General features: G+C 49.8%; 1 protein-coding gene across 2 annotated transcripts in view; it reads right to left on the minus strand.

Moving 5' to 3' along the window:
- USF2 (upstream transcription factor 2, c-fos interacting) overlaps positions 1 to 27957 on the minus strand; it is a 292290-nt gene that overhangs the window by 192968 nt on the left and 71365 nt on the right. Inside the window, exon 4 of one of the 2 annotated variants that reach the window (XM_033914828.1) lies at positions 9209 to 9331. In XM_033914828.1, the coding sequence (XP_033770719.1) occupies positions 9209 to 9331 (123 nt within the window). The remainder of the gene's footprint in view (positions 1 to 9208; positions 9332 to 27957) is intronic. The other variant, XM_033914829.1, reaches the window with a different exon arrangement.

Genomic DNA, 27957 nt, shown 5'->3' on the forward strand with positions numbered 1-27957 from the left:
GTGACCAGCGGAGTGCCACAGGGCTCGGTCATTTTAATATATTCATAAGGGACTTGACACGAGGGCTACAGGGTAAAGTGACATTATTCGCCGACGACGCAAAACTGTGCAACATAGTAAGTGATAGCGTTTTACAGGATAGTATGACACAGGACCTTCGTACGTTGGAAAACTGGTCCTCGACATGGCAGCTAGGCTTCAATGCTACGAAGTGTAAGGTCATGCACCTTGGTAGCAGAAATCCGTGCAGAACTTACACCTTAAATGGAGTAACATTAGCTAGAACCTCAGTAGAAAGAGATTTGGGAGTAGTCATCAGTGCAGACATGAAGGCTGCCAAGCAGGTAGAGAAGGCCACATCCAAGGCAAGGCAAATGATGGGATGTATCAATAGAAGTTTCGTCAGTCGGAAACCAGGCGTCATAATGCCGCTGTACAAAACCATGGTGAGACCTCATCTGGAATACTGTGTGCAATTCTGGAGGCCACATTACCGTAAGGACGTGCTTAGAGTCGAGTCGGTTCAGCGGATGGCCACTAGGACGATCTTGGAGTTCAAGGGTGTCTCGTACGAAGAGAGACTGAGCAGACTGCGGCTCTACACTCTTGAGGAACGCAGGGAGAGGGGGGACATGATTGAGACATTTAAATACATCACAGGACGTGTCGAGGTGGAAGATGACATCCTCTTTCCCAAAGGACCCTCGACCACAAGAGGGCATCCGCTTAAACTCAAAGGGGGGAAATTTAGTAGTGACACCAGGAATTATTTTTTCACGGAAAGGGTGGTAGATCACTGGAATAAGCTTCCGGTGCAGGTGGTCGAGGCCACCGGCGTGCTTGACTTTAAGAGCAAATGGGACATGTACGTGGGATCCCTACGTAAGACGATTCACTAGCATCTAGACTTATTGGGGTGGTCAGTAGTGTGGGCAGACTTGATGGGCTATAGCCCTTTTCTGCCGTCATCTTTCTATGTTTCTATGCAAGTCGCTTGAAGAGGGTTAACCTAAAACCCCAGAAGCAAGTCTTCCCTGCGCAGATTTCACCTCCTCCAGTGGAACAACATGATGATCTCATTGCAGCATTCTACCAACTTTATCATTCTCTTACTGGCAATGCTGCTGCTAGTTTTTCTCCCTGTATGGATCATTTCTAACTGGGTCTACAGGGATGATGTGTTTTGGGTCCACGACACTTTCTGCCCATACCCATCTGTAAATGACACTCCTGCTATAAACAGCACCCCGGCACCTCTTTGCGAACACGATGTCAAGCTGGACTACTCCCTCGCAAAGGCTGTCCTTCAATTGGAATCCAGAAAGACAGAGAGTATGCTACCTTTTGGTATAATTCCAGCAGTGTGCAAGTTGCCACCTTCTCTTTTGAGTATTGTGACATTGTGGACTGTTCATCAATTGATATCCCAAGGCTGTGTCATTGGTCCTCAGAGATTCCTAAAACTAAAGACATATATATGTGTGTTACTGACTCACGTTGAGGGGATAAGTGTGCATTCTGGGGAGCGGTAGGGTGGAATACTGGCACTGACTGGGCTTATAGACCACAAAGTACCGTATTTTCGCGGATATAACGCGCGCGTTATACGTGATTTTACGTACCGCGCATACCCCTCGCGCGGTATATGCCTGAGCGCGGTATAGAAAAGTTTTTAAACATAGTTCCCACCCCGCCCGACGCCCGATTCACCCCCCCAGCAGGACCGCTCGCACCCCCACCCCGAACGACCGCTCGCACGCGCTCCCACCCGCACCCGCATCCACGATCGGAGCAAGAGGGAGCCCAAGCCCTCCTGCCCGGCCGACTCCCCGACGTCCGATACATCCCCCCCGGCAGGACCACTCGCACCCCCACCCCGAAGGACCGCCGACTTCCCGACAATATCGGGCCAGGAGGGAGCCCAAACCCTCCTGGCCACGGCGACCCCCTACCCCCACCCCGCACTACATTACGGGCAGGAGGGATCCCAGGCCCTCCTGCCCTCGACGCAAACCCCCCTCCCTCCAACGACCGCCCCCCCCAAGAACCTCCGCCCGTCCCCCAGCCGACCCGCGACCCCCCTGGCCGACCCCCACGACACCCCCCCCCGCCTCCCCCGTACCTTTGTGTAGTTGGGCCAGAAGGGAGCCCAAACCCTCCTGGCCACGGCGACCCCCTAACCCCACCCCGCACTATATTACGGGCAGGAGGGATCCCAGGCCCTCCTGCCCTCGACGCAAACCCCCCTCCCTCCAACGACCGCCCCCCCCCAAAAAACCTCCGACCGCCCCCCCAGCCGACCCGCGACCCCCCTGGCCGACCCCCACGACCCCCCCACCCCCTTCCCCGTACCTTTGGAAGTTGGCCGGACAGACGGGAGCCAAACCCGCCTGTCCGGCAGGCAGCCAACGAAGGAATGAGGCCGGATTGGCCCATCCGTCCTAAAGCTCCGCCTACTGGTGGGGTCTAAGGCGCGTGGGCCAATCAGAATAGGCCCTGGAGCCTTAGGTCCCACCTGGGGGCGCGGCCTGAGACATATGGTCGGGTTTGGCCCATGTGCCTCAGGCCGCGCCCCCAGGTGGGACCTAAGGCTCCAGGGCCTATTCTGATTGGCCCACGCGCCTTAGGCCCCACCAGTAGGCGGAGCTTTAGGACGGATGGGCCAATCCGGCCTCATTCCTTCGTTGGCTGCCTGCCGGACAGGCGGGTTTGGCTCCCGTCTGTCCGGCCAACTTCCAAAGGTACGGGGAAGGGGGGTGGGGGGGTCGTGGGGGTCGGCCAGGGGGGTCGCGGGTCGGCTGGGGGACGGGCGGAGGTTCTTGGGGGGGGGGCGGTCGTTGGGGGGGAGGGGGGTTTGCGTCGAGGGCAGGAGGGCCTGGGATCCCTCCTGCCCGTAATGTAGTGCGGGGTGGGGTTAGGGGGTCGCCGTGGCCAGGAGGGTTTGGGCTCCCTTCTGGCCCAACTACACAAAGGTACGGGGAAGGCGGGTGGGGGTGTCGTGGGGGTCGGCCAGGGGGGTCGCGGGTCGGCTGGGGGACGGGCGGAGGTTCTTGGGGGGGGGGCGGTCGTTGGGGGGGAGGAGGGTTTGCGTCGAGGGCAGGAGGGCCTGGGATCCCTCCTGCCCGTAATGTAGTGCGGGGTGGGGTTAGGGGGTCGCCGTGGCCAGGAGGGCTTGGGCTCCCTCCTGGCCCGATATTGTTGGGGAGTCGGCGGTCCTTCGGGGTGAGGGTGCGAGTGGTCCTGCCGGGGGGGGGGATGTATCGGACGTCGGGGGGGGGCATCAGGCTTTCAGGATGGGGACAGACCTTCAAGGGGGGACAGGACTTCAAGGGGGGACAGTGCACGGAAAGTCAGGGGGGGTGAACGGAGAGTCGGGACAGCGCACGGAAAGTCAGGGCAGTGCACGGAAGTCAGGGCAGTGCACGGAAGTCAGGGCGGGCGAAAGGAGCGTCGGGCATCATGCGCGTTATATGCCTGAGCGCGGTATAGAAAAGTTTTGGTACATATCATCGTGATTTCTGCGCGCTATACCCCTGTGCGCGTTTTACACAGGTGCGCGTTATATCCGCGAAAATACGGTACTCTGAAAAGAGTGGACCAAAAATGGTAAATCACTGCTTACTTGTATGACCCTTCATAAGATTGGAAACTGTTATAGGAAAAGTGTTCCTGCACAAATTATTAAGCTTTCTCTTACTATTGACAACCCTAGACCTACTGATGAAGGTATGTACATTATGGACATGTGGTTTAAGGGAGGGTCTAGCTATCCGACCCATCAGTTTTTCTTATGGGATCTATCTACCTCCTCTAATTTTACCTATCCCCTTTGTGCACTGTGGTGTTCTAAATACCTTTTGCTGCCTGGACAGCAAAAGTTTGATATTGCCGTTATCATCTATAAGGGTAATTACACATGTCAATATGACACAGGGTAGTTTTGTAGGTAATTTACCCCCAGGTTATTGTTCTGTCTTGGCTCATAGGTATGCCCTATTGTTGCAACATCAGATTTTCACCCTAGGTGATATGTACTGGCTCTATGGAGACTTTTGGCTCCGTGTTAAGCTACCCAGCCAGTGGATAGGCCAGTGCACTTTAGCTAAGGTCACCATGCTCCCGCATATTTTTTCTGAAAGGCATCCTTCCTATTCACATGGTTTTTCCTCTTTTCTGTCTCGATATAAATCTGATCGCATGTATACTTAGATGCTATAGGGGTCCCAGATGAATTTAAGGCCTGAGCTCAGGTTAAGGCTGGGTTTGAGTTCCTTATTCCCTTTATTACTATTAATAAGAATGTTGATTGGATTAGTTAATTTATTATAATCAGCAACGCTTTGTGAACTACTCTAGGGACGTCTTGCAAGGTATTGCTGATCAATTAGGCTCCACTTCTCAGATGGTTTTCAAAATCGTATGGCCCTAGATATGATTCTAGCTAAGAATTCTGTAAAATTCTTCCCAGTACTTTATGCTGTTCTACTTTTATTCCTGATAATATAGGTCCTACTATGGCCATTCAGAAATCAGCAGACCTCTTTGCTGAGCTCAAATGTAACTCTGGTTTATCTAATTTTTGGGATCAGCACTTTAGTTGAATGCAGGGTTGGGTAAAAGACCTTTTTATTGTTATAATCTCTATTATTATCTGCATTCTTGTTTTGACTGCTCATGTACTGTGTTATTCGTATTACAGCTCCTAAAACCCCTCCTCGAGAGACATATCTAGAGTATCACTCCCTTTCAGCTCATGCTGTGCATTTATGACATCATTTTCATGACGTAAGAGGGGATTGAAGGGACACGTATCATGAACCTTGGTAATTTTCCTTAGGTTATGTTTTGAAGCTGTAAGAAAACCAGACCCTGTTTGTCTTTCCTTCTCTGAAAATACTACAAGGACATTTATGTTTGAAAAGATATGTTCTTAACTTGTTGTGAAGTGAATTCAATTGTTTTTATAAGCCGTATTTGCAAACAGCTTTAGATTAGGGACTCTGCTGGCCAAGGCTTTTCTGACCTTTTGGACTCCAGTCTTGAGATAGAAAAAATGCTGATGTCTTTAAAAGTTTCATGTGACCTGTGTCCATATATGGTTTGTGTTTACGTCACATGCTGACAACACTGACTCATTTAGAATAATATAAAAGAGATGTAAAGCTCACAATAAAATTGGACATGTTTTGGAGATCATTTCTTGCCTCTACAATATGTTCCCAGATGCATCTGACTTCCAAATGACAGAGACAGAGAAAGTATGGGGCAGGAATTGGGACCCTAATCCTTTTCACCTTTCTGGAGGTCTCTCTTTACTCTGTCTTTTTCTAATGTGTACTTCAGCTCATTCTTTCTGCTACTGCCTACTCTCTCTCTTTCCTGTGCTTTTACTTCCACTCTGGGGGAGGCTGGGATCCCGGAGTGATTCTTCTTTGAATTATACTTTGAATTATACTTTGGTTTGATCCTTTCTCTGTTTCTGGGTGACAAGCTCTCCTTTTAAGCTGATATCTTGGAACGTTGTAAGCATTACATCTCCCATTAAGTGAACACAAATTTTAGCTGTCCTCCAACGTTCCCATGCAGATGTGGCCTGTTTCCAGAAGACCCGGCTGACGGTTGCGGAGCACTTGAAACTTCGACGCTCCCGGGCGGATGATGTTTATTTTTCTTCACCCCCGGTTTGCAATGGGAGTATGTCAGTTTTGATCTGCAAATCCTTTCCTGTGGGGGTTCTAAGTGCTAGCACAAGATACTGCTCTTACGGTTAACTTTGGGCGATAAACATTATTTATTAATGGTGATTTATGGCCTTAATGTGGAGAACATGTCCTTTTTGCAAAAACTTATTAAGCTCAGCTCTTGTTATCCTATGGATCCCCTTGGACCCTGAGCTGGATAAGACTCATTGTCCCTCTACAGCTCTAGGTTCCTGAGATTGATATTGTACCACTTTTGAGTTTGCTTGATCCCTGGCACCTACTACACCCCGAGGTCCATGATTACATGCATTTATCCCGTGCTCATGGCTCATGGTCCCACAATGATTATATTTTTGTGGCCTTTGAGTTAATTTCCCTAGTAGTCTCTACTGGGATCGGATCAATCTCTATCTCCGATCATGCCCCCATTTGTCTTGATATTCACTTAGATGTCTCTTACACTTGCTCTAGTAGGTGGCATCTTCCTGTTTACTTAGCCCAGGATCCTGACTTTAAAAAGTTTTTGTTCACCCAGTGGGAAGACTTTCTATTTCACAACTCTCAACATACGGAGCATCCCTTTCTTTTTTGGGAGACTACTAAATCTGTGTTAAGAGGCCACATTATTTCTTACACTAGTGCTCGGGTTCGGAAGATTAACCGGAGTATCACTGCTTCAGAGCAGACTCTACGGGCAGGAAGGCGGAGTTTTCTTATGTGTCCATCGCCCTCTAGTTGGGAGAAATACTTAGCCTCTCAGGCCTCTCTCAATTCTTTGCTCCATGCGCGGATTCAGCGGTGGTTCTCCTTTCATAAATATCGCTTTCATCGTTTTGGCAACAAACCTGGTCGTTTGTTGGCCCGTTTGGTTGATATTCACCTGGGGAGGAAACCAATACTCACTTTGAGGACTCCGTCTGGTGGGGTGAAAACTCGGACGGAACAAGTGGCGAATTCTCTTCTTTATTTCTTTGCCCACTTATGAGGCCCCTATACCGCCATCCTCAGATATCATTAATGATTATCTTTGTTCCTCCGGCGGACGCTCTCCTGAGATTAAATGCACCCTTGCAATCAAACTGACTAAATATGGTAGGGCTCCTGGTCCAGATGGGTTTTCCGGGGAGTTTTATCGTATTTTAGCGCCCATCTATGTGGCTCTTTGATTTCTTATTACAATGAGGCCATTCGGACAGGCGCTTTTCCCCGTTTTATCAATGAAGCACTTATCACACTACTTCTGAAACCGGGCCAACCGGCAGATGATCCCGGATATTACCGACCAATTTCTCTGATCAATGTTGACCTCAAGCTGTTTGCACGCATCTTGGCGTATCGTTTGATTTCCCAAATCCCCTCCCTGGTCCATGAGGACCAGGTTGGGTTCGTGCCGGGCCGGCAGTCTGTTCGTAATGTGCGTAAGGTGCTACTTGCTTTGGCACATAGTCAGCAATTTGACATCCCCGATCTGTTTGCGAGTTTGGATGCCACAAGTAGGAGAGGCACAAGGGAGAAGGCGAAAGGCGGAAAGAGAGGCACAAGGGAGAAGGCAGGCAGCTTGGGGGTAGAGGCAAGAGGGAGCTCCGCCCACACCCACCGTGTCAGAAGCAGCATCAACGCCCAGGCTCCCCCTTAAAAGGAGGCGAGCCGGAGTGCAAAGCACTAACTCAGCCGTGAGAGCCGTGTACGAGGGAGGGAAAGAGAAGGAGATGCACAAGGGAGAAGGCGAAAGGTGGAAAAAGAGGCACAAGGGAGAAGGCAGGCAGCTTGGGGTAGAAGCGAGAGGGAGCTCCGCCCACCCCCACCGCGTCAGAGCGGCGGAGGGGTGCCGGATCGCAGGGGGGTGCTCGTAAATCGAGCCACGCTCGTTTTCGGTGGTGCCGATTTTGCGAATGTTTTGCTTGTCTTGCAAAACACTCGCAAACCGGTGCACTCGTAAACCGAGGTATCACTGTAGTTTTTAAAACTTTAAAGAAAATGCAAGAGGGTCGCCACGGGTGCCAATTTTGACAGAAAAACAGCCATTAAAAACACAGGAAAACACTAAAAATGGTGATTTTAGGATTTTTGCAGGTGGGGGGGGAACCAGGCATGCAGGGAAATCCCCCAAACCCCAATTTGAGGATCCCCCAAAATTGGCAAACTCTGTGGCTCACAGACACCACAGAGACAAGTGCTACAATGCATTTTAATGGCAGCCAACAATACCCAGTGCAAGCATAGGGAGATCATTACCTCAGGAGCTGATTAAACTAGATTTTTCAGATCTTCTGGCCGCCTCAACTTCCCTGTCACCTAAGATCACGACCACCAAGACCCCTCAAGGAAATCAGGGAAGACATGCGGTGCGATTCCAATCCCAGCGTATCTCCTCTGAACCGCAGGAGCCTGTGCTCTACCCCTTTGCGGACAAACCAGGTGAGAGATGGCTCCCGATCCTGGAGACTCGATCAATCTGCAGGCTGTCCAGAGGGCTTACTGCAGTTTCAGGCTTACAGAGCACCCTCCAGAAGCAAACAAACTTTAAAATGTCTACAATCTCCCACCGAAGGATCACTCGCACAGAGTTGATCCGCAGCACGTGGCCAAACCCGCAAAATAAATTTTAAAAAGGCTAGGAATTGAAAACAAATCACAAGCAAAATTAAATTCAACCATGCAGTGAAGCTGCAAGAACAAACTGAGCAGGTCAGGCAGCTCCCGGGCAGGAAGCCCAAAGGGAAGGGATCTTTTAGTTGCCCCGCAGCTGAAGCTATCAGAGATACAAGATCCCGTCAGTTCAGCCTCCAGAGAGATTGTACAAGAATTGCGCATGCGTGGTGCGAGCAGTTGTGAAGTTTCTGAAAACTTAAAGTGCAAGTACACTTTTATCACTGACCGTACCAGGCTCTGTGGATGATATCACCCACATGTGAGAATATGCTGCCTGCTTGTCCTAGGATAAAGAGCAGTCCCAGAGGTTATGCAGGTACTGATGATATTTAATATCAGTGCCTGCATACCTATTTTGACAAATTGGAAAACAAATTGCAGTCCTAATGTTGCCTGGTTAGGTATGCAGGTACGGCACTCAATATTGGCCATATCTGAATAATCTCCGGGTCACTGCAGACCCAGATATTTAATGCTGGGGTCTGGGCATAGCCTGGCATTGAATATCTGGCTCTATTTTAGCTAATGGCAGTGAGTGTTTAGATAAAGCTCACTGCTGCTGGCTGAATATTGCCTAGTCAATGTTTTATCTCTATGGTAAAAGAAAATCTGAAATTACACTAAACAAATGGATCTGCTAATGCCCTTACTGGAAAAAGTGGGATAGTCTGTGGCTACTTTCCCTCTCCACAGGCAGACTCCTACAATTAGAGAAGCCATTTTTAAGAGTTCTTCTGGGAATATCACACTAATTGCTGAGAGAAATCTGAACTTGATTTTAAAACAGAGGATGGAAGAACCTAAAGAGAATAGATTTCTTCCTAAAATAGAGCAGAAATGAAGTTCTTCATTACCACCTGAGCAACAGCCTGCTGTGTTCCCCCGAAGGCTGCTGTGGAGACCACGCTGACTGCTCCCGCTGCATCTCCTTGTCCATCCAGTTGACCATCTGTCACCTGGACTACTCTGTATGTCACCTGTAAGGAAGACAGTAAGGATACACATTAGCCTCTCACTGAAGAAAGAAAAATCAATTTCTTGGCTCAATTATTTGTTTTGAGAATGGAGACACAATTAGCTAATGTCCAGAATTTCAACTCAGCAAATTGCAAGCTATGAATGGTTACTAACTTGCTGTGAATGCCAATAACTTATCATCCTATGCTTTAGAACTGCAAGTTGTGAACCCTCTTTTTCTACGTGGCAAAAATGGGTGGAATTGTCCAATCAGAAAGGTGCACAAATAAAAGTGTCTTTCAACTCATCTGATTGATCTTTATTCATCCAAAGTCACTCGACCCGACATGTACATGTTTCGGCCCTAAGGCCTGCATCAGGAGTCTTGAAGATCTTTGGGTATATGAACAATAATGTGAACCACTTGAAAAGCCGTTTGTATCAAAACGCCGTCGTGCCGCAACAGACTGTAAACAAGTCCAAATGGTGAGACTTTCTCAGGTGACACAATAAGAGAACTTGGATATCTAAGCAAAGCTCATGTTTCACCCTGGTTAGCTTCCCGGTGTCTCACCATTTGGACTTGTTTACAGTCTGTTGCGGCACGACGGCGTTTTGATACAAACGGCATTTCAAGTGGTTCACATTATTGTTCATATACCCAAAGATCTTCAAGACTCCTGACGCAGGCCTTAGGGCCGAAACATGTACATGTCGGGTCGAGTGACTTTGGATGAATAAAGATCAATCAGATGAGTTGAAAGACACTTTTATTTGTGCACCTTTCTGATTGGACAATTCCACCCATTTTTGCCACTTTGTATTTTGTGGATTTGTTTCCCCTGTTATCTGTGTCCCTCTTTTTCTACAACAGACCTGCCAAGTCTCTCACGTTTAGTGGGAGACTCACATTTGGGCAGGTCATCTTGCACTGAAGAGCAAATATCAGCACCTTTCCTCTTCCCCATACATGTTCCATCATGATCTTCCCCCTCCAATTAAACCTTCTTATGGATATATTAGGTTCTTACCTGCTAATTTACTTTCTTTTAGCTTCTCCAGACTGGTATAGGAAATCTTACAAGCGGGTATACTGTATATCTCATCATGACCAGGAGGTGGAGACTGAAACAAAACTGTGGAATAGTATATAAGAGTTACCTTCCCCTATTCCTATCAGTCTGCCGAATAGCCAAATAGAACTAAGAACTTGAAACAGAAATAAACAATACTCCGAATAGTAGTAATAACTAACATACAAAAATGCTGTTGGAGATTGCAGAGGAGAGATCCCAGAAAGAAAATGTGCCCACAGCTCGCCAGTCGAGCCACAGCACAGCCGCTGTTCTTCAATTCTCCCCAGCCCTAGAAAAATACTAGAACCCGCAGAAAAACCAAAATCTGCCTGCGCAACAGCCACAAGAACACGACAATAGACAGGGTGGGGTCCTATACCAGTTTGGAGAAGCTAAAAGAAAGTAAATTAGAAGGTAAGAACCTAATTTCTCCTTCTTTAGCACTCTCCAGATCGGTATAGGATTAATCTTACAATCGGAACATACCAAAGCAGTCCCCATCATGGGTGGGACCCCTGAAGGGCCGACACCAGAACACTCTCACCAAACACCGCATCCTGACGCGCCTGAAGTCCACCCGGTAGTGTCTGACAAAAAAAAAAAGCAAAGAAAACCAAACCGCAGCCTTACAAATGTCCACTGAAGGCACTAGTGAAGACTCAGCCCAAGACGCCGCCTGACCACGAGTGGAATAAGCCTTCAGAACGGGCTTGTTCTGAAGAAGATATGTGGACATAATAGTCTCTTTAATTCAACGTGCAATGGTAGCCCTAGAAGTGCCATCCCCCTTACGAGGACCCAACAAAAGGACAAAGAGATGATCAGATTTCCGGAACTCCTGGGTACTCTGTACATAAGAGCGAAGAACCCGACCGACATCTAACTTGCGCAACTGCTTCTGCTCAGAAGATCCCTCCCGACTACCCAATACCGGGAGGACCACTGCCTGATTGACATGAAAAGGAGAAACTACCTTTGGCAGAAAAGAAGGAACAGGCCTCTCTCCCTAGAAAACTCCATGAAGGGAGACCTACAAGAGAGAGCCTGCAGCTCTGAAACATGTCTAGCAGAAATAATAGCCACCAAGAAGACCGCCTTAAGAGTAAGGTCCTTCAATGAGCAGGCACCCAAAGGCTCAAAAGGGGGGCACACTAGCCTGGACATGACTAGATTCAAAGCCCAAGAGGGAACATATGGCCGCACAGGAGGCTTGAGAAATTTGGCTGCCCGCAAGAAGCGAACGACATCAGGAATGGCAGTCAACCGTTGACCTCGTAACAACCCCCGAAAGGCTGACAATGCAGCCAGTTGAACCAGAAGAGAAGACCAAGCCAGGCCCCCGTACAGGCCATCCTGCAAGAACTCCAAGATGTTAGGCAGAGAAGCGCGAGAAGAGACCACTCCATATGCCCCACACCAGTCTTCAAAGATACGCCACACCCGCACATAAACCCGAGATGTGGAAAGTCTCCGAGATTGCAAGAGGGTGGAGATTACATTATTTGAATACCCCTTCTTACCTAGGCGTTCCCTTTCAAGAGACAAACCGTAAAAAAGGGACCCGGATCGAATATGGGAATGGGCCCCTGAGTCAACAGATCGGGCAAAAGAGGTAGAGGAAAAGGATCCAACACCAGATTCCACACCAGATCCGCATACCACGGACGTCAGGGCCAATCCGGAGCCACCAGGCCTGGGTGATGAACAATGCGGAGAACTCTGCCCACTAATAACCACAGAGGGAACACATACAACAGCTTCTCCGTTCGCCGTGGTTGAACCAGAGCATCCAGACCCTCGGCCTGACCGTCTCTGCGACAACTGAAGAAGCGGGGGTGTTTTGGTGTTGACACTCGTGGCCATCAGGTCCAGAGGCTGACCCCAATACTGCACTATCAACTGAAAGGCCACTTGGCTTAGACATCACTCTCCAGGATCTAGCACGAGACGACTGAGGAAGTCCACTTAAACATTCTCCACTCCGGATATGTGGGAGGCCGAGATGTCCTGAAGGTGGGACTCTGCCCAGACCATGAGCAGAGTCACCTCCTGTGCCGATTGCCTCTTGGTGCCCCCCTGATGATTGACATAGGCCACTGCCGTGGCATTATCCGACAGAACTCTGACTGACTTGCCCGACAAGAAGGAGCAGAAGGCTAACAGCACCAGATGGACGGCTCTGGTCTCTAGCACACTGATCAACAAGGATGCCTCCTTTGTGGACCAGGTGCCCTGAGCTGAGTGACCTAGACACTGAGCTCCCCAACCGAGGAGACTGGCATCTATGAGAAGCACCGTCCACTGTGGTTGATCCAGACTAGTCCCTTGAACAAGATGAGAGGCCTGGAGCCACCAACAAAGACTGCAGCGCGCTAAGCTCTCAGAGGAACAGGGAACTCTAAACTGTGCCTGAGGCGACCACCTACAAAGCAGAGCATACTGAAGAGGACGCATGTGGGCCTGCGCCCACCTTACTACGTCTAGGGAAGCCACCATCGACCCCAAGACTTGGAGGAAATCCTGTGTCCGAGGACACTGGGATGCCATAAGTAGGTGAATCTGAGATTGCAATTTGCTCACCTGGGCCTCTGGAAGGAAGACCTTCCCCAAGGAGGGGTCGAACAGAACCCCAAGGTACTCCTGACGCTGAGATGGGACTAACCAACTCTTGGAAAGGTTGACGACCCATCACAGCGACTGCAGAAACTGCAGCACCCAAGCCGTAACCCGAGTGCTCTCCTCCAACAACTTTGCCCAAATCAATCAGTCGTCCAGGTAGGGATGCACAACAATGCCCTCTTTTCGCAACACCACCCTAACGACAACCATCACCTTGGTGAACATCTGGGAAGCCATGGCCAGGCCAAAAGGAAGCACACAGAAATGACAGTGCTGACCCAAGATCGCAAAGCGAAGGAAGCGCTGATGGGAGGCCTGAATTGGAACATGCAAGTAGGCCTCCGTCAGATCAAGAAAAGTTAGGAACTCCCCCAGCTGCACCGCCAGAATGACAGACCGCATTGTTTCCATGCGAAAAGGGAATTTTGAGAGCCCTGTTGACCCCCCTTTTAAATTTAAGATGGGCCGAAAAGTCCCCTCCTTCTTGGGCACCACAAAGTAAATTGAGTACCTGCCGGTGCCGCACTCCTGAGGGGGTACTGGAACAACTGCTTTGCGATCGAGCAAGCGTTGAAGGGTCTGGCAAAAGACCTGCGTCTTCCATGCTGCCTGACACGGAGAGGCTAGAAAATGATCTTGCAGAGAGCGGGCAAACTCCAGAGCATAACCGTCCCGCACCATCTCCAGGACCAACTGATCGGACGTGATCTCGGCCCACTTGGTGAAAAACTCGCACAGTCGGGCACCCACCTATACAAAAGGGGGTTCCGGCAAAGAGTTATTGGGCAGGACGGGCAGCAGGAGAACCGGCGTAGGGATTCTTAGCCCAACAAGCCCCCCAAAATGACTGCATGTGCCGACAAAAACAACCCCGGGAAAACCCCAAAGCTTGGAAAGTAGCAGCCCCATGCCCAGGGCGGTATTTGTGGAACTCCCAGACGCCCACAGGAAATGCCACCCCGAGACGCCGGACGGGCTTGGTCCTCAGGCAGGCGGGGCACCTTAGAGTCCATCAGAGTCTGAACCAACTTATCTAAATCCGCTCCAAACAAAAAAGACCCCAAAAGGGAAATTTAGTAAGCTTAGTTTTAGATGCAGCATCTGCCGACCAAGCGTGAAACCACAAGGTACGTCGCGCAGCCACTCCAAAAGCCACAGACTTGGCAGACTCCGCACAAAGTCATAGAAAGCATCCGAGAGGAACGAGACATCTCAATCTTTGCCACCTCCCGATCCACCAAGGACCAGTCATCAGACTCACGATCCAGGATACGCTCAACCCACTGAAACACAGAGCAAGCCACCAACCCCCCAAAATAGCCGCAAGGCAGAGACATCAAAATTCTGTATGAGAATGGTCTCCAACTTACGCTCCTCAGAGTCCCGTAAGGCAGAACCTCCCTCGACAGACATGGTATGCCGCTAAGTAATCGCGGAGACCACCACTTCCACCACTGGCGACTTCAAAGTAGCCTTATCCCCCTCCGGGATGGGATACAAACGAGCCATGGCGCACGCCAACCGAAACGGCACCTCCAGCGTATTCCACTGCCCAGTACGAGATCCCGAATATCCTGATGCATAGGAAAAGAGTGGGAAGCAGTGTGGATCCCCCTAAGAAGAGGGTCCCTCACAAGCGGGGTCTCCGGTGGTGCTTCTTCAAAACGCAGCACTGAGGAGACATGCTGAATCAGGTATGGTAGCTCATCCCTCTGAAAAAGGTGCACCATGGACGCCTCTTCGCCAGAAGGCGGGAAACCTGCCGCCCCGCTGCCAGCGGCCATCCCCTTGAGAGGATCCTGGAATTCCTCATAAGGTCCAGGTCCTCATCCAGGCTGACACGCTCCTCTGACCACCAATCCTCATCCCAAGCCACCCTCGGGCGCTTGGACGAGGGAGGAGGAAGAGGGGACACTAAAGGAGAGAAGGGAGCTGATTTTCAAAGAAGTGTCTCATGATTAGGCTTTGAGAAGATAAAGGAGGTCGATTCTCTCAGATGTTAGAGATTACATTTACATTAGAGCAGGGGTGCCCAAAAGGTCGATCGCAAAGGCAACGCGAGTCGATCGCGGAGCCCATCCCAGGCTCAGTGACAGACTCACGTTGCCTCCATGTTCTACCTGCTTTCCAATGCCGTAAAGAGGATGCAGAAGCGCCGGGCCATGTAGCCTTCCCCGGACACGAATTTCCGGGCTAGCCAATCGCTGCAGGGCTGGCTCGGAACTTCCTCTCCGACATTAGAATTGACGTCGGGTGGGGAAGGCTGCTCGGCCCGGCGCTCCTGCGACCTCTTTACGGTGTCGGGAAGCAGGGAAAGTAAAAATCGGTGGCGGTGGCTTGGGGGAGGGCAGGGAGAAAGAAAGACAAAGAAAGAAAGGGGGCATGGAGAGAGAAAGACAGACAGAAAGAAAGGGGGCATGGAGAGAGAAAGAGACAGACAGAAAGAAAGAAGGGGGCAGGGAGAAAGAAAGAAAGGGGAGGGGGCGGAGAAAGAGGAAGAAAAAGTTGGGGGAGGGAATGAGTCTGGAGGAGAGGAAGCATACGGGAGGCTGAAAGAAGGGAAGAAATATTGGATGCACAGTAAGAAGAAAGTGCAACCAGAGAATCATGAAATCACCAGTCAACAAAGGTTGGAAAAATGATTTTATTTTCAATTTAGTGATCAAAATGTGTCCGTTTTGAGAATTTATATCTGCTGTCTATATTTTGTACTATGGCCTCCTTTTACGAAACCGCAATAGCGGTTTTTAGTGCAGGGAGCCTATGAGCATCAAGAGCAGCGCTAGGCAATCAGCACAGCTCCCTGTGCTAAAAACCACTATTGCGGTTTAGTAAAAAGGGAGGAGGTATATTTGTCTACTTTTGTATAGATGTTACTGAGGTGACATTGCATAAAGTCATCTGCCTTGACCTCTTTGGAAAAAAAACCCGGAATATAAATAATTATCATTTTCTCTGCGTACAGTGTGCTTTGTGGGTTTTTTTTTTATTTTATTGTTGGTAGATCATTTTGACTTGGTCATTTTAAAAGTAGCTCACAAGCCCCAAAAGTGTGGACACCCCTGCATTAGAGAACATTTCCCTGTCCCTGCGGGAACTCAATTTCCCTGCTCTATCCCCACGTATTTTGGCACTGTTCCTTTTCCATTCCTGTAAGCTCTGCCTTAACTGCACAAGCCTCAAACACTTATGATTTTAACGTGTTTGAGACTTGTGCAGATGAGGATGGAGCTTACAGGAATGGGACAAGGATAGGAAAAGAACTGAGGGGACAGAACAGGAAAATGAGTTTCCGTGGAAATGGGGAAAAATTTGTCCCCATGTCATTCTCTAATTTACATTACAGTAAATATTTAAAACTCACACATACCTCAATTAGTTCAGTGTGGTTCACAGTAGAAAAAGTAGCTATACTCAAGAATTAAATTTCAAAAACATAAAAAAAATCTAATCATAATATTCAGCAAGACAAACTTTTGAAATGATCAGGTTTTTAACAGTTTACGAAGTCTTATAATTAGTTTCATGATGTAAGGTCTTTGGTAGTATATTCTACTATTTTGCCGCATGATAAGATTATAGAAAAGGAGAAATTAGGTTCTTACCTACTAATTTTCTTTCTTTTAGACTCTCCTGACCAGTACAGGCTTCACTAATGAGACGTACCAAAGCAGTACCTATCACGGGTGGGACCCACAAAGGGCCGACACCAGAACACGCTCACCAAACACCGCGTCCCGACGTGCCTGAATGTCCACATGGTAATGGCAAACAAAGGAATGCAGAAGACCAAACCGCAGCTTTACAGATATTCACGGGAGGCACAAGTGAAGACTCAGCCCAAGAAGCTGCCTGACCCCGAGTGGAATGAGCCTTGAGAAATTCTGGAACAGACTTCTTCTGAAGAAGATATGCGGAAGCAATAGTCTTCTTAATCCAACGCGCAATGGTAGCCTTGGAGATGCCATCCCCCTTACGAGGATCCGCTAAAAGAACAAAAAGATGATCCGACTTCCAAAATTCCACAATTCGCTGAACATAAGAGCAAGGGACCTGACAGACATCCAACTTGTGCAACTGCTTCGAAGAGCCCTCTCAACTACCCACTTTGATATGAAAAGGCAAAACCACCTTTGGCAGAAAGGAAGGAACAGGCCGCAACACAACCCGTTCCCTAGAAAACTCCAGGAAGGGAGGCCTACAAGAGACGCCTGTCAGAAACGCGTCTCGAAGAAGTAATAGCACCAAAAAGACTGCTTTAAGAGTAAGGTCCTTCAATGAGTAGGAACCTAAGGGCTCAAAGGGAGGGCGCACAAGGACCGGATTGAGATCCCAAATGGAACCAAAGGCCGCACCGGAGGGCGAAGCAATTTGCCAGCCCTCAAAAGTGAACCATGTCCAGCAGAGATGTCAAGCGCCTACCCTGCAACAACCCACAAAAAAAAGACAAGGCCGCAAGTTGAACCCGGAGGGAAATCCAGGCTAGGCCCCCCCTGTCCAGATCATCCTGGAAAACTTCAAAATGTTAGGTAAGGAGGTGCAAAAGGTAAACCACTCCATACGCAGCACACCACTCCTCAAAAACACGCCACACACGCACATAAGCCCTGGAAGTGGAAAGTCTCCGGGACCCCAAGAGAAATAAAGATTACAGGACTGAAGGCAACATGGATGAGGTAGGTCTTGTCAAACAAAAAACTGATCAATTTCTTTGACTGGGCGACCAGAGAATTGGATAAAGGATGTGCGCTAGAGGTGGTGTATTTAGATTTTAGCAAAGCCTTTGACAGTGTTCCACACAGACGTCTAATAAATAAACTGAGTGCCTTTGAGATGGGTCCCAAAGTGACAGGCTGGGTCAGGAACTGGTTGAGTGGAAGGTGACAGAGGGTAGTGATCAATGGAGATCACTCTGAAGAAAGGGATGTTACCAGTGGTGTGCCTCAAGGTTCTGTTCTTGGGCCTGTTCTTTTTAACATTTCCATAAATGATATTGCTGAAGGGTTGTTGGGTAAGATTTGCCTCTTTGCAGATGATACCAAAATCTGCAATACAGTAGATATGCTGGATCGTGTGAATAACACAAAGAAAGACCTGACGAAGCTTGAAGAATGATCTGAAATTTGGCAGCTAAAATTTAATGTTAAGAAATGCAAGGTCATGCATTTGGGCTGCAAAAACCAGAGGGAACAGTACAGTTTAGGACAGGGATCTCAAAGTCCCTCCTTGAGGGCCGCAATCCAGTCGGGTTTTCAGGATTTCTCTAATGAATAAGCATTGAAAGCAATGCATGCACATAGATCTCATGCATATTCATTGGGGAAATCCTGAAAACCCGACTGGATTGCGGCCCTCATGGAGGGACTTTGGGACCCCTGGTTTAGGAGGTGAAGAACTTATGTGCAAGACAGAAGACCAGGACTTGGGTGTGATTGTATGTGATGATCTTAAGTTGGTCAAACAGGTTAAAAAGGTGACAGCGAAAGCTAGAAGGATGCTAGGTTGCATACGGAGAGGTATGGCCAGTAGGAAAAAGGAGATATTGATGCTTCTGTATAAGGCTCTGGTGAGACCTCAATTAGAATATTGTGTACAATTCTGGAGGCTGCACCTTTAAAAAGATGATAAAAAGGATGGAGTCGGTCCATAGGAAGGCTACTAAAATGATGTATGGTCTTCATAATAAGGCATATAGGGACAGACTTAAACATCTTAATCTGTATACTTTGGAGTAGAAAACGACTGAGCACAGTTACTTACCGTAACAGGTGTTATCCAGGGACAGCAGGCATATATTCTCACATGTGGGTGACGTCATCTATGGAGCCCCGATGCGGAAGCATTTTCAAGCAAACTTGATTGAAGATTTAAGTTTGCTCTGCTGCTCCATGCATGAGTGCCTTCCCGCTCCACTAGGGGGTGCATCCCCTCGTGGTCTCCAGTTCACTTAATTAGCAAAGAAGCCAACCTCGGGGAGGTGGGCAGGTTGTGAGAATATATGCCTGCTGTCCCTGGATAACACCTGTTACGGTAAGTAACTGTGCTTTATCCCAGGACAAGCAGGCATGATATTCTCACATGTGGGTGACCTCCAAACTGACTGAAAAGGGATGGAGGGAAGTTGGCAATTTAAGCAAATAGATTTCGTGAAACCGATTGGCCGAACCGGCCATCGCTCCTGGACAGAGTCCAGACAGTAGTGGGAGGTGAAGGTATGAACCGAAGACCACGTGGCAGCCTTGCAGATTTCCTCAATAGGTGTGGACCTGAGGAACGCTACGGAGGCTGCCATCGCTCGGACCTTGTGTCCTGTTACTCGACCATGCAGCGTGAGACCAGCCTGAGCGTAGCATAAGGAGATGCAGTCGGCCAACCAGTTGGACAAGGTGCGCTTGGAGACTGGGTGACCTAACCGGTTTGAGTCGAAGGACAAAAACAATTGTGGGACTTTCCGGTTTGACTGAGTACATTGGAGGTAAAAGGCCAACGCTCTCTTACAGTCAAGAGTATGGAGCGCCACCTCTCCGGGGTGAGAGTGGGGCTTGGGAAAAAACACAGGTAAGACAATGGACTGATTGAGGTGAAAATCAGACACTACTTTAGGCAAGAACTTTGGATGTGTGCGGAGTACCACCTTGTCGTGATGGAATACCGTGAAGGGTGGGTCCGCTACCAGAGCCTGTAACTCACTAACCCGCCGAGCGGACATGAGCGCAAGCAGGAAAATTACCTTCCAAGTTAGGAATTTTGGATGCCATTTGTCTAGGGGCTCAAATGGAGGTTTCATTAGTTGAGCCAGAACCACGTTGAGGTCCCAAACCACCGGAGGGGGTTTGAGAGGAGGGTGGACATTCAGAAGACCCTTCATGAAGCGAGAGACTAAGGGATGGAGCGAGAGGGCTTTCCCTTCCAGGGGCTGATGAAAGGCCACAATCGCACTGAGGTGTACTCGAATGGAGTTGGTCTTTAGGCCGGAATGAGATAGTTGAAGTAAATAGTCAAGGACCAGAGGGACGGGGACCGACACCGGGTCCTGGCTGTGGGAGGAGCACCAGGTTGAGAATCTGGTCCACTTTTGGGAGTAGCAGGTTCTCGTCGAGGTCTTTCTAGAGGCCTCCAATATCTCCTTGACTGATTGAGACACGGGGAGAGCAGTCAGGGGGAGAGAAACCAAGCATTCAGATGAAGAGATTGAAGATTGGGATGTAACAGCGAACCCTGACCCTGTGATAGTAGAGAGGGAAACAGAGGCAGAGGCAGTGGATCTCTGACACTGAGTTGAAGCAGAAGGGAAAACCAAGGCTGGCGTGGCCAGCGAGGAGCAATCAGGATCAGGGTGGTTTGTACTGTTTTCAGGTGGACAAGCGTCCGCAGTATCAGAGGAAACGGCGGAAACGCGTATAGGAACCTTCCCTCCCAGTCGAAGAGGAAGGCGTCGGCCTCGAGCCGGTCCGGGGAGTACATCCGGGAGCAGAAGAGAGGCAGCTTGTGGTTGTGGGGGGATGCGAATAGATCTATTTGAGGCGTCCCCCACTTTTCGAACACTTGTCGTAGGATCTGAGAGTGCAGTGACCACTCGTGTGGCTGGAGGAGGCGGCTGAGTCTGTCCGCCAGACAGTTTTGTTCTCCTTGTATGTACACCGCTCGAAGGAAGGTGTTGTTGGAGATTGCCCATTTCCAGAAGCGCAGGGCTTCCCGGCAAAGGAACCAAGACCCTGTTCCCCCTTGTTTGTTTACGTAGTACATTGCTACCTGGTTGTCGGTTCGGATGAGAACCACTCGGTCGTGGAGCAGATGTTGAAAAGCTACAGCTGCGAGATAGATGGCCCGAAGCTCTAGCACGTTGATGTGGCAGCGACGGTCTTCTGCTGACCACATCCCTTGAGTGCGTAGGCCGTCCAGATGGGCTCCCCAAGCGTACTCCGACGAGTCCATGGTGAGTATCTTGCTGTGGGGTGGGGTGAGGAAGAGCAAACCTTTGGAAAGATTTGAAGAGTCGGCCCACCAGCAGAGCGATCATTGCAAAGAAGGCGTCACTGTCACGGGGCGGTCGATCGGGTCCCGGTCTTGACGCCATTGAGAGGCCAGGGTCCATTGAGGAATTCTCAGATGGAGGCGGGCGAAGGGTGTGACGTGGACAGTGGAGGCCATTTGGTCCAGAAGAGTCATCATCTGCCGAGCTGATACCGAGGTCAGCAGGGAAAACCTTCGACTCAGGCTTACTAACGCCTCTAGACGCGGAGGGGGGAGGAAGGGACGGAGGCGAACAGTGTCCAGCGTGGCCCCGATGAACTGTAGGGACTGGGAGGGGCGTAGTTGGGATTTTGGGAAGTTTATCTCGAACCCCAGACTTTGTAGGTAGGTAATACTCTGTTGGGTCGCTGAGATAACCGCTTCCCTAGACGGGGCTTTGATCAGCCAGTCATCCAGGTAGGGGAATACCTGGAGGCCCTGGGAGCGTAAGGTTGCTGCGACCACCACGAGGCACTTGGTGAAGACCCGAGGTGACGATGCTAGGCCGAAGGGAAGGACACGGTATTGTAGGTGCCAGTCCCCTACCTGAAAACGCAAGAACTTGCGGTGAGCGGGGTGCACTGGGACATGTGTGTACGCCTCCTTCAGATCGAGGGAGCAGAGCCAGTCGCCCTCGTCGATCAGGGGGTAGAGGGTCGGTAGGGAGAGCATCCGAAATTTTTCTCGTATCAGAAATTTGTTGAGGCGTCTCAAGTCTAGTATTGGGCGTAAGCCTCCCGTTTATTTCGGTACCAGGAAGTAACGGGAGTAGAAGCCCTTCCCCCGTTGGCCGGGGGGAATCTTCTCCACTGCTCTCAGGCGAAGCAGGTCTCGAGCTTCGGAGAGGAGTAGGGGTAGCTGCGTCCGGTTGGGAGGGCAATTCCTTGGGGGGTTTTCCGGAGGAATGGTCCGAAAGTTGAGAGAGTATCCTGATGAGATCACGCCAAGGACCCATGCGTCCGACGTGACTTGTTCCCAGCGAGGGTAAAAGGCTTTGAGGCGACCCCCGATGGGAAGGAGGCTTGGGACTATGGCGGAGGGGGCCCGCCCCCTTCCGCGTATCCCGTCAAAAGGACGGGGATGGTTTGGTAGTCGCAGGCGGTTGGGACTTGGGCATGGCCCGGTGGTGGGCTTGCGGATGCCTGGGTGGAGGCCGCGAGAAGGCAGGAGTGGATTTTTGTGGGTAGCGGCGCGGAGGGGCCCTATACGGCCTGGACGCGGGCGGTTTGGGCTTTTGTCAGACGAGGGAGGCAAATGAGCGTTCGTGTTCGGAGAGGCGTTTTGTAGCCGCCTCGATAGTGTCATCGAACAGTTCTTTTCCCACGCAGGGGAGGTTAGCCAACCGGTCCTGTAAGTTGGGGTCCATGTCGACCAGGCGTAGCCAAGCTAGTCGGCGCATGGCGATAGCAAAAGCTGACTCTCTGGAGGAGAGTTCGAAGCCATCGTAGGCCGCGTGGAATAGATGGAGGCGTAGGTTGGAGAGGGATTCCAAAAGTAGGCTAAAGGCTCCTTGGCGGGAGGCCGGTAGGTCAGTCTCAAAGGCTCTCAGTAGTCCAATGAGGTGTTTGAGGTAGGATGTGAAGGTGAAAATGTAGCTTTGCACCCTAGAGGCCATCATCGCATTTTGATATAGTCTCCTGCCGAACTTGTCTAGGGTTCGGCCTTCTCGGCCTGGGGGGACCGCCGCTGAGACCCGGGAGGGGTGAGCCTTTTTTAAGAAGGATTCTACTAACAGCGACTGGTGGGAGAGCTGTGGTTGTTCAAATCCCGGAAAGGGTACTGTACGGTACTTGGCCTCCATTTATATGGGCACGGCTGTGACCATATAGGGGGTCTCCAGGTTCCTGAAGAGAGCCTGTTGGAGTATCGGGTTAGGCGGTAAGCGAAGGGACTCTCTGGGTAGTGATGGCATATCCAGTTCCGCTAGGTACTCTTTAGAGTATCTGGAGTCGGACTGGAGGTCTAAATTCAAGGCGTGGCCCATGTCCTGGACAAAGCGTGAGAAGGATGGTCGGGATGTTCCCGAGGCCCCGTGGGGGGGGTCGGTGAACGAGACCTCCGTCGGGTGGAGAAGATAGGGGAGGCTTCCCTCGAGTAGCGAGGTTCCTGCTCCGATCCAAGCTCCGAGATCGGGGAAGTACTGTGAAAGTGTTCCGGGGTCGTGGATCTCCGACGTCTCAAGGAGCCCCTCGGAGACGATGCCGGGGTTCGGGGTACCGATCGATGTCGAATCGGTGACCTCAACCCGGACTCCCTTGGTGAAAGCCCGAAACCTCGGTTCGGAGCCCCAGTCCGAGGGGGGAGTTCGGAGGATGCGTGGGTTGGAGAGTGATAACTCTGCCACCTTCAGCGGTCCCGTACGAGGTGTAGGTGAACGGCCTCGTAGAGTGGGGGAACCCCGGGCCTTCTTAGAGGTACGGCGGTTCGAGGTTTCTGTTGGTTTAGCCCGACGTTTTGCCCTGTGGCGGTCTGTGGAGGGAGAGCGCCTCGGGTGCCTCGGCGAGGAGTCCGAGGAGGATGAGATGCGGCGAAGTTTGCGCACTTTTCCCCGAGGTGGCTCGACGCGAGGCTCAGGCTGGTCTGGCACATGCGGGGTCGAGGTCGAGGTCGAGGCAGAGGCCGGTTGTAGATGGGCCATTGCAGCGGACAGCTCCGACGAGATCATTGCTCGGAGTAAGTCCTGGAAGACGGGCACGGAAGCATCGAAGGCATGTCCCCTGCCTCGGTGTACTCCACCGGGGGCGACCTCGTATCAGAGTATTCCCGTGTGGTGGAGGCACGGCCCGAAGGCTTGGAGGGCTTCGTCGGGGCTGTAAGCATGGGACTTCCGCCATGCGTCGCCGGTGTCCCCGAGGTTGGTTTCTTCGCTGGTACAGAACCTGAAGAGGGAAGAGGGGACTTACCCGGAGCCGAGGCTTTCTGTTGTCCCGAGGACTTCGGAGTCGAGTCTCGAGGCGATGCCGAGGTATTCGGGGCCGAGGTCAAGGCTGGGGCCGAGGCCAGGGCCGACCTCGAGGCCGAGGTAGAAGGTTGGTCTGGGGCGAAAAGATCCGCCATGCGGGCTTTCCTTCGACGGAGGGCCCGGTTCTGGAAAGTAGCGCACTGGGGACAGGAGTCGGTTGGATGAGCGGCCCCCCAGGCAGAGGATGCACCGGCGATGTGGGTCTGTGATGGAAAGAAGCCGCTCGCACCGGGTGCACTTTTTAAAGCCAGTCAAAGGCCGGGACATAGAATCGAAAGTGGTCGCGGCTCGAGTAGCCACGCGGCCACGGGGACCCGGAAGCCTCCGGGTCGGTCAAACAAAGCAGGAATCAAGTTGAAGAAGAAAAAATTTTGCGCACAGTGACTTAAACGATGAAAAACAAGAAAAATTGCGGTGCTAGAAGGCAGTTGGGGCAGAGCCTGAAAAAACACGACTTCTAGGCTCAGCGGAAAATTTTGAACTGGAGACCACGAGGGGATGCACCCCCTAGTGGAGTGGGAAGGCACGCATGCGTGGAGCAGCAGAGCAAACTTAAATCTTCAATCAAGTTTGCTTGAAAATGCTTCCGCATCGGGGCTCCGTAGATGACGTCACCCACATGTGAGAATATCATGCCTGCTTGTCCTGGGATAATGGTTGTTATCCACGGATAGCCATGGGTAACCCGCTGAAACTGTGACAAAAAAAACTGGGTCACTGCGAGTACAGGGACAAGGCCATTCACTGTTCTGTAGGATGTCAAAGTCCCGAATTTGTTGGGAATGTCTAGATTCATATGAATCAAGAACAATCTCTTAATTTTCCTTATACTTTGTTAGTTTGTAAGTAGCATTGCTCCCCATTGTTGTGGACTTGAAAAGGATTTTTTGTGATTGTATATTACTTTTAATTTGTTGTTAAAAACCTTTTTTTCCTTAGTATCGTTTGATATTGTTAACTATTAAAATGGATAAATTAAAAAATAATAATAATAAGATTGTCCAAAAGCATTGGTTTATATTACTGGCTCATGAACAATTTAAAGATTTACCCCGGTTTGTATATTCCCGGCGTAAAAACTAAACTAAATTTGGTGTCTAGATCCCAATTTTTAAGATCAGAACCCCAGCCATGTGACTATGATAGAGAACATGACCAATGTGGTCACTGCACAGTGTCTAAATATGCTATTAAAACAAGTACATTGGTTCATTCACGCCTGGGACTCATTCACCATTTACAATATAAAACCAACTGTGAATCAGTATGGATGGTATATGTGATTGAATGCCTGTGTCATCTATTTTACATAGGTCATACTACCAGAAGCATTCGAGTCAGGATGGTAGAACACTTAAGCAAGATACGGCGGGGGGGGATCTGGCTGCACCCTTAACAGTTCATTGGCAGGAAATTGAGATATGTGGTTTTGGAATGCCCTGTTTCAGTGGGGTGGCAATACACAAGCATTTCTCTGGAAGAGGGAACAAGCATGGATATTTTATTGGCAGACAGTAACCCCCCCTTGGCCTCAATTGTGAGGTTGAGTGATGGGCGTTTCTTAGCTTCAGCATTTTAACAAGCTGAAGCAGGAGTGATGTCACAAACAGGAACTGTAGTTTTGAAGAACGGAAGGTACCCTCCAGCAGCAACATCATGGAAGCTGATTTTACAACTAACCACAAGTAATATTTTAGCAATTAAATGTCTTTTATGTATTTATTATAGGTAAAAAGGAGTCCTCTTGGTCGTAGCAAGGAGTGGTGGGTTTTCTGAAGCAGCCCACGTCGGGTGAGGAAGGCTGCTCGGCCCGGCGCTCCTGCGACCTCTTTACGAGGGCGAAACGATTCAGAATCCAACATTTCTATCATAGAATACTTTTTTTTTTCACCAAAATTGGGACACTGGATACTAGTTTTGAAAATAAATTTGAAGCATGCATGTGGGAGCACTTAGCATTTTAAACATGAACACAAAAAATTTAAAAACCTAAATAAAAAAAGATTCCCTATCAGTTAAAGTGCTGTGATAGACCAGGGGGGTCTGCATTTGGGGGCTTGTCCCCGTTTGCGAGTCCTCTACCTTTCATCTAAAGGTTCTGAGCACTTCTAAGGTAGTTTAAAGTTTAAAAATATTGATATAAATAATAAGGATTGGTAATATGGAGAAATTAGGTTCTTGCCTGCTAATTTTATTTCTGTTAGCCTGTAGACTGGTATAGTCCTTATGAATGGGTTATATACCTCACTGCTACCAGCAGGTGAAAACTGAGAACAAACTTGTATATCAGGATAGCTTCCCCACTTGCAATCCAATCTGCCGAATAGCCAAGCAGAAGCTAGGAAAGACTTCAACTGAAAACAGTATAGCACACTCCGAACACTGGTAAACTACTGTTGGAACATGTGTAGAACTGAATCCTGGTATAGAAAACATCCCCACAGCTCACCTGTTAAGCCAGCTGAGCCATAGCCACTGTTCTTACTTCTCCCCGGCCCGAGAAAAATACTAGAACCCGCAGAAAAACTCAAAATCTGCACGCGAGCAAAACAAAACCCACAATCACTGCACAAAGACTATACCAGTCTACAGGCTAACTGAAAGAAAATTAGCAGGTAAGAACCTAATTTCTCCTTTTGTATTGCCTGGTAGACTGGCATAGTTCTTACGAAAGGGACATACCAAAGGCCGACACCAGAACACATTCACCGAATACTGTGTCCCAACACGCTTGAATATCCAAATGGTAGTTTCTTACAAAGGAATGCAGAGAAGACCAAACTGCAGCCTTGCAAATATTCACTGGAGGAACTAGAGAAGACAGCCCAAGAAGCTGCCTGACCCCTAGTGGAATGAGCCTTGAGAAAATCTGGAACAGGCTTCTTCTTCAGAAGATAAGCAGAAGCAATAGTCTCCTTGATGCAGCACACTATAGTAGCCTTAGAAGAGCCATCCCCCTTACGAGGACCCGCAAGAAAAAGAGATGATCTGATTTCCTTATCTACTGGGTCCTCTGCACAAAAGAGTGAAGGACCCGACTGACATCTAACTTGCGCAACTGTCTCTGCTCGGGAAGAGCCCTCCCGGCTACCCAACACCGGGAGGACCACTGCCTGATTGACATGAAAAGGAGAAACTACCTTTGGCAGAAAGGAAGAAACAGGCCTCAAGACAATCTGTTCCCTAGAAAAGTCCAAGATGGGAGCCCTACAAGAAAAAGCTTGCAGCTAAGAAACACATCTAGCTGAAGTAATGGCCACCAAGAAGACCGCTTTAAGATTAAGATCCTTCAAAGAGTAGTCACCCAATGGTTCAAAAGGAGGGCGCACAAGAACTAACAGAACCAGATTCAGATCCCAAGATGGAACAGAGGGTAGTACAGGAGGCTTGAGCAATTTGGCCACCAGCAAGAAGAGAATCACATCTGGAATGGCAGTCAAACGCTGATCTTTCAACAACCCACGAAAGGCTGACAAGGCCGCAAGCTAAACCAGTAGAGAAGACCAAGCCAGGACCCTGTCCAGGCCATCCTGCAAAAACTCTAGGATGTTAGGCAGGAAAGCGCGAAAAGAGACCACTCCACGCGCAGCACACCACTCCTCAAATAAGACACCAAACCCTCACATAAGCCCGAGAGGTGGAAAGCCTCCGGGACCCTGAGAGAGTTGAGATCACTTTATCTGAATTCCCCATCTTACCTAGGCGACACCTTTCAACAGCCAAGCCATAAAACAGAAGGGACCTGGATCAAACATTGGAATGGAACCATGAGTCAGAAAAGGATCCGCCACCAGATGCCTCACCAGATCCGCATACCACGGACGTCGAGGCCAGTCCGAAGCCACCAGAACCACAAGGCCCAGATGGTGAATTATGCGAAGAACTCTGCCCACTAATGGCCACAGAAGGAACATATACAACAGCCCCTCCTTTGGCCATGGTTGAACCAGAGCATCCAGGCCCTCGGCCTGACCAT

This window comes from Geotrypetes seraphini, chromosome 11 (assembly GCF_902459505.1).
Source record: "Geotrypetes seraphini chromosome 11, aGeoSer1.1, whole genome shotgun sequence".
NCBI lineage: Eukaryota > Metazoa > Chordata > Amphibia > Gymnophiona > Dermophiidae > Geotrypetes > Geotrypetes seraphini.